The 9,102-nt window shown below is 56.7% G+C and overlaps 1 protein-coding gene across 1 annotated transcript in view; it reads left to right on the forward strand.

Annotated features, from left to right (window-relative positions):
- Positions 1 to 2,528: 2,528 nt before the first annotated feature.
- The window catches only part of SRRM3 (serine/arginine repetitive matrix 3), a 33,704-nt gene continuing 27,130 nt past the window's right edge, over positions 2,529 to 9,102 (forward strand). Inside the window, exon 1 of the mRNA XM_028498045.1 lies at positions 2,529 to 2,761. Coding sequence (XP_028353846.1) covers positions 2,529 to 2,761 — 233 coding nt within the window. The remainder of the gene's footprint in view (positions 2,762 to 9,102) is intronic.

Consider the following 9,102-nt stretch of genomic DNA (forward strand, 5'->3'; position numbering starts at 1 on the left):
GGGGACAGATGACCCAGGCTGAGGGGCTGGATGTTGGCTACAGGATGAGGTGTGGCACGGGATGAAGTTGCAAGATAGCGTAAGGCAAAATGCAAAGGGGTCTCGCAGGCTGTATCAAGGACTGCCCAGCATTCCTCTGTCCCACCTCCCTTTTTGCCTCCTCCTTGTTCTACCCCGGGGCACTGGGCTCCACATGTTTCAGGCACTTTGCTGACCCTAGGAGTTGAGGGTAAACTGCCCTCAGCCCTCAGGGAGAGCCAGACCTGTGTGCCCACAGTGACACAGTGAGTGGCTAGAGCTCCAGGAGGGTCGCACCAGCCAGAGCGGGGAGCGGGGGCTTCCAGAAAGTGGGGAGGCCTGTGAGCAGTGATTTTGAGGTCATGCAGGAGTCAGGTGCAGAGCATCCCAGGGAAAGGGAGCAGCAGGGGGAAAGGCCTGGATGCAAGAGGGCTGGAGAATCTGCGTGGGAGCAGCAGGGGACGGCTAGTCCAGGAGACAGGCCATGTCACGACTTGAAGCCAGAGTGACAAGAAGCCACTAGAGGCTGTTAATCGGGGCACGATTGGCTGATTTGCTCCTGGACCAATCTCCCAGGTTGCTGAGGAAGATGAACAGAAAGAGGTCGGGGAGGTGGGGGGACAGAGAGGATGCTGAGGCCAGAGTGGACCAGAGGGAGAGGCTTGAACTGAGGCGGTAATGAGAGAGGAGGAGATGGATAAATGTGAGCAATGTTGAGTAGAGGGAATGAGGGAGCAAACTTGATGTTGGTGAGCTGTGGTGGGCCAGGACAGGGGGGGTTCTCCAAGCTCCATGCGTGTCCCGGGCTGGAGGCCGTAGCTATGCCCCGGAGCCAAGGCAGGTAGCAAGCAGGGATCCCAGAGCTTTGTGTGGGGCTTGGTGAGTGGGTGATGCCTGTGGGGTACCCTAGGAGAAGGCCTGGTGGAGCTGGGGTGCAGGGCTGGGCTAGGGACAGGTGGGAAGCAGGGTTAGAAGGACAGCTTTGTTCTGTAAATCCCCAAGAGCCCTCCTCTCCTGAAGAATCTGGGTGATGCTGCCAGGCACAGGCTGGGAACAAAGGCTCAGAGAGGAGCAGTGACGTGGTCAGGGTCACAAAACAAGGGGCAGAGAAGCCTGACCTAGAACTCAGACATTTGGGGGGATGGACATATGAAAGGAGCTTGTGTTCTCATTACCACTGTCACCTCCTGTCACTGTCCCCTTCAGAGCCTTCTTCCTCTCACAGTCCCCCTCTCTTCCCTGCGTTTCAGACTCCATGGCTCTGAACACCCCTCACCCCCCATCACTTTGAGGCCAGTGAGGGGAGTATGTGTTTGGGCGGGGGGCTTGTACCGAAGGAGGGCCCCATCTGGGATGTCCAGACATGCCCAGTTCCTTCTCTTCTCACCTCCCTCCACCCCTTCCCTCCCTCCCATCCCACTCCCTGGGAAGGAGGCCTCCCTGTTGCTTAGCAACTAGCAGAGCCTTGGAGAAAGGAAATGGAAATAGCTCAGGAGGTGCCTCCCCTCTGCTAAGATAAATCCTTGGGGTGTGTGTGTGTGTGTGTGTGTGTGTGTGTGTGTGTGTGTGTGTGTGTGTGTGTGTGTGTGTGTGTGTGCGCGCGCGTACATGCGCAGGGTGCATGCAGGCACATGCTCTACTTTGGGTCTAGCATGAAGCCACAGCTTCTCACCTCCCAAGCCATGCTGACTCCTACCCCATCCCAAGCCGGCAGGAGGATGTGGCTGCCTGGAGAGTTAATGTCAGTGCCACTTTTGGTCACATCCTCAGAAGCAGTGTTCCCAGAACAAAGGAGGGGACAGTCCTGTGGGCTTCAATCAGGCCCCTACCTGGAATGGACTTTGGAAAAGTTAGCCAAATCCAAGTGGGAACTGAAAACTGCATCTGAGGTGGGAATGGAGTTGAGCCTGGAGAAGGTTCCATCTTCCCGTCTCGGCAGGGCTGTCCCAGAGCAGCCTGGGAGGGGGGAGCACATGTGCTCTGTGACTCCAGGGGCCAGAGCCAGGAGAATGGGCACTGGGGAGTGAGAGGGGGGTGTTAAACTGAGCCTGAAGGAAAAACAAGAATAAAACCAACAAATTTTCCCAGAGACCGACTTGGTTGCCTGGGGAGCTGGCAGCAGGTGTGCAGGCACGGGCCAGGCAGGCAGGGGCCAGGCATTGGTACAAGGCAGAGAGGGTTGTCCTGAGTGGTACTAGGTCCCTGGAGATGAGAAGGTTCCTTAGAGGCCATCTAGTCCGGCCTGAATTCACCCACCTTACAGATGGGGAAGGCCCAGTGTCCGTCCGATTCCCCCTCGTGCCCTGGGGTGTGACCCAAAGGTGCAAACCTGCCACCAGCCCGGCTCTGCAGCATGAGGGGAAGCGGATTAGAGCCGTGAGTGGTCCTTTAAATCTCCAGGATTAACCCGCGCCGAGAGGAGCTTAGCAGGTGGCCGAGAAGTGACCATCCCGCCGGGTGTCTGTGTCTACCCCGCAGGGCCGAGGCCAGCAGCTCCGGGAGCAGCCACCATGTCCTCCACAGTGAACAACGGGGCGGCCAGCATGCCGTCCCCGCCCGACGCGGCGAACGGCTTTCCGCAGCCGGGCGCTTCGTCGGGGGCCTGGCCGCGGGCAGAGGAGGAGCTGCGCGCCGCGGAGCCCGGCCTAGTGAAGCGCGCGCACCGCGAGATCCTGGACCACGAGCGCAAGCGACGCGTGGAGCTCAAGTGCATGGAGCTGCAGGAGATGATGGAGGAGCAGGGGTGAGTCGGGAGGGGGCGGGGCCGGGGCGGGGCACTGGGGGCGTGGAGGGAACCAAGGGCGGTGCCGGGGCGGAGCCTGCGTTGGGACCCGGGAGCCTGTAAGGTCAGAATTCGAACCATTGCAAGCCCTGCCGAACTTTCATTCATTTATTAGTTTATTCTACCAATAAGCCATCTTGAACTCCTGCTCTGTATCAAGCTCTGACCTGGGCTCAGATTCGCAGAAGCCAAGGAGACACAGTCCATGCCTTCCAGAAATATCCAGCCCAGTGCAGGAGATAGGCCTGTAAACACCAATGATAAATCAAGGCCTCAGTTTCCCCTTCTATAAAATGGGTGGATCGAGCTGCCTGGTCTCTGCCAAGCAGATGCTGCAGCCAGGCAAGAAAGCACAGTGGGCCCCTACTATGTGTGAGGGCTGCCTGTGGTTTCAGCAAAGAAATCCCACCCAACAGCCACACCCGGAAGCTTAGGTTTCACCCTATCTAGTTCAGAACCAGTCACAGGGGCACACAAGTGTGCCAGGCACTGTGCTGGGCAACGCTGGACCCCAGAGCCGAATCGGAGTCACTTCCTCAAAGACTGCCCTTCCAACCCCTGTTCCTTCCCCATCTCAGAAGGGAAACAAACATGTTAACAACCAACTCCACCATAAGACAGATTAGGATCATGGTTATAGGACAGGACAGGAGAGGGTCAAGTGCTTCGGGAGCTCAGAGGGGAGATTATGAGAGAAGACATTTGAATGGGCCTTGAAGGACGCGTAGGAGTTCGTCAGGCTGAGAAGGAGGGGTTGCGCATTAATCGGTAAGGATTTAGGGACCTCCCCCTGAAAATCCAGTGGAGACAGGACAGCCCTCACACGTGGAGCTGGAGGCAAAGAAACAGAGAACAAAGCCATTCCCATCTGTGCAGCTCCAAGGAAAGCTGGTATTCCCAAGCCTCCCTTTTGCATCTGCCCTGAGTACTTTGAAACTGCTGGGCCGGCTGTTGAGGGAGTCAAAGTGGGGAGCAGGGCCTGCCCATCAGGCTTGCACTGTCAGTGAGCTGAGAACTCAGAAATGCCCAGTGCATTAGGGCCTGGAGCCACATGGGGACAGACAGCCTGTGTACAGCAGTCCTTCCAAACCACATCTTTGTCTGTTCATCCAGGCCTCCTGGGCTCCCTAGAGGCAGCCAAGACAAGGCTCACTGTCCCTTTGGAGCCCAGAAGACACTGAGGCTCAGACAGAGATAGTCACCACCACCCAAGGCCCTCAGGAAGGCAGGGCCAAGGCTGCCAGGCAGGGCCGCTTGTAGGAAAAGAAGGGGGCAAGGGGACTTGGTGTTCACCTCCAGGTGGGGACCAGGTGGGGCTGGGGAGGGTCCCTGCAGAGAGGGATGGATGGGTGGAAGGCTGCTGAAGACAGACAGAAAGGAGGCTTCCAGCTGGCAGTGAAAACAGGTTTGATGAGCTGTGGATGTGGCCAAAGAAATGAGATCCCCAGGGGCAGGGTGGAGTAGCGGGTGGGGAGTGGAGTATACTTCTGCGGAGAAAGTCCCAGACCTTAATTAAACCTGCAAATCCTGCTGAATTGGGAGACTCGAGAAGTGGAGGGAGTGGGGGCGTGGCTGGGAAACAGGATCACTGGGACAGTAGAGAACCAGCCTTCTGTGCTTCATTCTAGGAAAACACCCCTTTCCCCTCCCAGAGCCCCGCCCCTTCCCGTCACAGGGCCCCGCCCCTCCCTCTCACAAAGCCCCGCCCCTTTCCTAAACCCCTTCCTCTTCACTGAACCTTCCCCTTCGGAAAGCCCTCCCCCTCACAGAGCCCCAACCTTTCAGGGGCCTTCCCTCCCCAGCCGCCCCACCCCGCCGGTTGAATCTCCCCCTGCACTGGGAGGCTTATTATCCGACGAGGGCAGCCTCAGGTGGAGGGGGACGGCATTTGGCCGTGTCCTTGGTGTCCCTCCCCTGGCATCAAGGACTTACGCCTCTCTCTAGGAAGCACCCATCAGGCCTCCAGCTGTTCCGTCAGGGGCCCTTCCCCCACCCAAGCTCTCACTCCAAGTGGTCCTTAGACTGGAGTCTCCCACAAAGCTAGCTCTCAAGTTACCATCCACCTCCCCGCCCCATCTCTTAGCGGCTGCGCGGTCGGTAGAGGGCACAGCCACTCTGGAGCCCAGCAATCCGGGCTTCCAGCCCTGGCCTGTGACCTTGGGCAAGTCACAGCTACTGGCCTGTTCAATAGAGGGTTGTTCTGGGAATTCCTTGGCCGTCCAATGGTTAGGACTCCACGCTTTCACTGCTGAGGGCCCAGGTTTCCATCCCTGTTCGGGGAACTAAGATCCCGCAAGCCAGGGCGGGGGTGGGTGGGGGGGGGGGGGGGGTTGGCATAAGTAAATAAATAAAAGTAAGAATAAAAAGGAGCCAAAAGAGTACTGGGAATTCCTTGGCCGTCCAATGGTTAGGACTCCACGCTTTCACTGCTGAGGGCCCAGGTTTCCATCCCTGTTCGGGGAACTAAGATCCCGCAAGCCAGGGCGGGGGGGGGGGGTGGGGGGTGGGGTAGGGATAAATAAATAAATAAAAATAAGAATAAAAAGCCAAAAAAATTTTTTTAAGGTGGGGGGGCAGTTGTTCCGAGTGTCCTGTGGACTAAGGGACATGCAGGGCTCCCGCAGGTGGAGCCAATCCCCAGAAAGTGCTCCACAAACACTAGAGACCTTTGCTCTGTTATAAAATCCAGCCATTAATATCCATTCCTAGAAACGCTGGGTCATTCGCATTTATTTACCAGCTTCTCAGGCATTTGACAAATATTCCCACTAGTCACAGGAACACACATTCTTTGGCCCTGTTAAAAAGAAATCCCTTCCTTAATACTGATGGATGGCGGCTAATTCACTGGTGATTGACCCTGCCTTCGGAGTCATCTTCCTGGGCAGCCTCCACGTGCAGCCGGCAACCACCTTGGGGGTGGGCACAGCGCCCCCAGCCTTTGTGATGTGATGCTCCAGCTCCGGCCCCAGACATCTCCCCACATCCTACCCATGCCCCTTCCCAATGAGGACACTCGAGGTGGACAGAGCACGGCTCTGCCCCTAGCTGGGTTTGGAGCTTTGAATCCTCCCTTCTCCCTGTTCTGTTTCCTCATCTGTAAAATGGGAATAGTAAGGCCACCCACCCCACCTCAGAGCTGTGGTGAAGATTAAATTAATGACCGAGGAAGTAATTACCTAGGAAATGCCGGATCTGGGCAAAGACAGGCAGAATGAAACATTTTCAACGCTGGGACCCTCTTTTAAAATGCATTGTCGGTGGGCTTCCCTGGTGGCGCAGTGGTTGAGAGTCCGCCTGCCGATGCGGGGGACACGGGCTCGAGCCCTGGTCCAGGAAGATCCCACATGCCGCGGAGCAACTAAGCCCGTGCGCCACAACTACTGAGCCTGCGCTCTATAGCCCGCGAGCCACAACTACTGAGCCCACGCGCCACAACTACTGAAGCCCGCGCGCCTAGAGCCCGTGCTCTGCAACAAGAGAAGCCACCGCAATGAGAAGCCCGCACACCGCAACGAAGAGTAGCCCCAGCTCGTCGCAACTGCAGAAAGCCCGCGTGCAGCAGTGAAGACCCGATGCAGCCAAATTAAAAAAAAAAAAAAAAGAAATGCATTGTCCCCTCTCGCCACCCCAGCCCCAGAGGGCAACCCAGGAAGTCCCCAAGCAAAAATGAATTTGGCACATCCTTCCCGAAGAGTGTAGCGGCAATGAGGGAGCCAGATCGGCTTGGGAAGCAGCGGAGCCAGTAGGCTGCGGCGCTGAGACAGGCAGCCTTGCCCTGCCTACCCGCTTCCCCTGTCCAAGCCCTTGACTTTTAGCCAGCCAGGCCTCCTGCGTGGACTTAAGTTGGCAGGTGCTGCAACATCCGCGGGGAGTGGATGATTTGGATACCAGCCTCCCTCTCCTCAGCCTTTGCCTCCTGGGAGAGCAGAGGGGAGAGGCCCAGGTGATTCCTGACCTGGGACCACGCTGACCTGGGAGGGGTCTAGGGTAGAAAAAGGCAGGGAGCCTGGGACGACTAGACCCTTTGTCCCCACAGCTCTGGGACAAATAATCCTCAATCAACTCCATTTATGGAGCACCTACTACGTGCCAGGCACTGCGCAAAGTGCTTTATATGCATCATCTCACTTAATCCTGTGACGACCTTGAAAGGCAGGTTACTATCCCGTTTCACAGATGTAGAGGCTCAGGCTAAGAGAAGTATGCGGACTTGTCCAAGGTCACAGAGCTAGAGAGTGGGGGCTCTGGGATTCGAAAACAGGACGGCCTGGCTCTTCTGCCTCTCCTCGTAATGCCTCAGCTGAGAGGTGTGAGGGGAGAGGAGACTCCAGGTGGTGGTCACACTTGAGACCACTTCGCCCAATAACCAGATGTCCTCCTTGGGTCCCAGCTTCTCCCAGCAAGAAACCCCGGCACATAGAGGGGTCCTCCTGAGTCAGTTCAGTCCACCAACAGTGGCCCCCCAACAGCAGGTGCTGGCGTTAGTCACCTCGCCTTACACCTGCCGGCTCTGGGATGAGCCCTAAGTCCCGGCACACGTCCTCCTCCAGGTCTTCATGAAATCCTGGGCTTCGCTCCCACCTCCCAGCCTTCACATGCGCTGTAGATCCCCTGGCATGCGGCTTGGACCCTGGCCTGAAGCCCCTCCCATACAGCTGGGGCTCTGGCCCCGCCTCGCCCTTGGTCCACCTCCTTCCTGACCCTGCCAGGTCCCAGGCCCCCTGAAGATGGCCCAGCCAGCTGACGTCTCCCTCCCAGGGGTCTCTGGGTTGGGGGCTCGGCAGTGCTGAAGGGCCGGTACTGTTTTTCTCTGTGCTGGTGACAATGACGAGCTGAGGTCTCCTGAGGAGAAGGTGAGACGGAAGCAGTTCCTCGGAGCCTCCACTGCTCAGAAAAGGACCAAGGATGTGACTCAGGGGATGTTTACAGCAGGAGGGATTCTCTCCTTCAGAGCCCGGTGACCGAGGGCTCTGTCCTGCCCAGCAAGCAAGGCCTAGGGACCTCCGGCTGAATGCTAAACAGGGACCAAGGTGGACACTTACAAGCCAAGGCCCAGGGCTGGTGAAGCTGGGTCAGTGGTGTCAGCACAGCAGGACCTGAGACACACACACACTCCTGCGGAAACGGTGGGGGGTTGGAAGAGACGGGCTCCTCCCCCTGCCAGGCTGGACTCCATCCTCCCTATGGGGAGGGACAAATTAGGAGATTGGGATTAACATATACACACTACTATATATAAAATAGATAACCAAGAAGGACCTGCTGTATAGCACAGGGAACTCTACTCAATATTTTGTAATAACAAAATAAGGGAAAAGAAGCTGAAAAAGAATATATATGTGTATATATAGCTGAATCACTTTGCTGTACACCTGAAACTAGCACAACATTGTAAATCAACAATACGTCAATTAAAAAAAAAGAAAAGAGAAAAAAGGTTAAAATGGTAAAAAAAAATCCTCCCTGTAGTGGGCCACAGAGGTGCCCAAACCTATAGAGGGTGACACCCCAGCCAGGGGTCAGGGGACACGTGGTGAAGAAGTAGGTAGTGCTCCGCTCCTAACCACCCCCGCCCCCGACATATTCAACCGGTTCCTGAGTCCCAGCCATCCCTACCAGATGGTATTTCGTCCACTTCTCCCCCTCCATCCTCACGCCCTCTCTCTAGCTCTGACCTCAGCACCTCCCCCCTGAACCCCTGCCGTAGCCCAGGGCCAGCCTCCCTCTCCTCCAGCCACATGGCCACCAGAGCCATCTTTCCAAAATGAAAATTCCACCTTCGAACTCTTCAATCCTCTCCATCACCATCTACTCATTTATCAAACACTTTTGGATGGCACGTGTGGCAGGCAAGGTGCCAGGTGCTGGGGACACAACAGCAATTCAGACAGACAAGGTCCCTGCCCTCAGGGAACTCCCAGGCCAGTGCAGGCTGCAGTGGAGTCAACGGATGATGACTAGCACACAAACCACCTGCCAGGAACCGGGAAGCTCAGGTTGCTATGGAAACACAAACGTTGACACCTAACCCGGTGGGGGGGTGGGAATCCATCGTGCTGTAAACATGCCATGAGTCACATCTTTGTGCTTAGCCACGGTTACTTCCGCAGAGCAAACCTGGATGTTAATTTATGAGTCAAAAGCTGTATTCATTTTTCTTTAAGCCTTTTGGAAAGAATTGCCAAATTGCTCTCTAAAAAGGCGGGGTCGGGCTTCCCTGGTGGCGCAGCGGTTGAGGGTCCGCCTGCCCATGCGGGGGACGCGGGTTCGTGCCCCGGTCCGGGAAGATCCCACGTGCC

This window comes from Physeter macrocephalus, chromosome 14 (assembly GCF_002837175.3).
Source record: "Physeter macrocephalus isolate SW-GA chromosome 14, ASM283717v5, whole genome shotgun sequence".
In the NCBI taxonomy this organism is placed as follows: Eukaryota; Metazoa; Chordata; class Mammalia; order Artiodactyla; family Physeteridae; genus Physeter; species Physeter macrocephalus.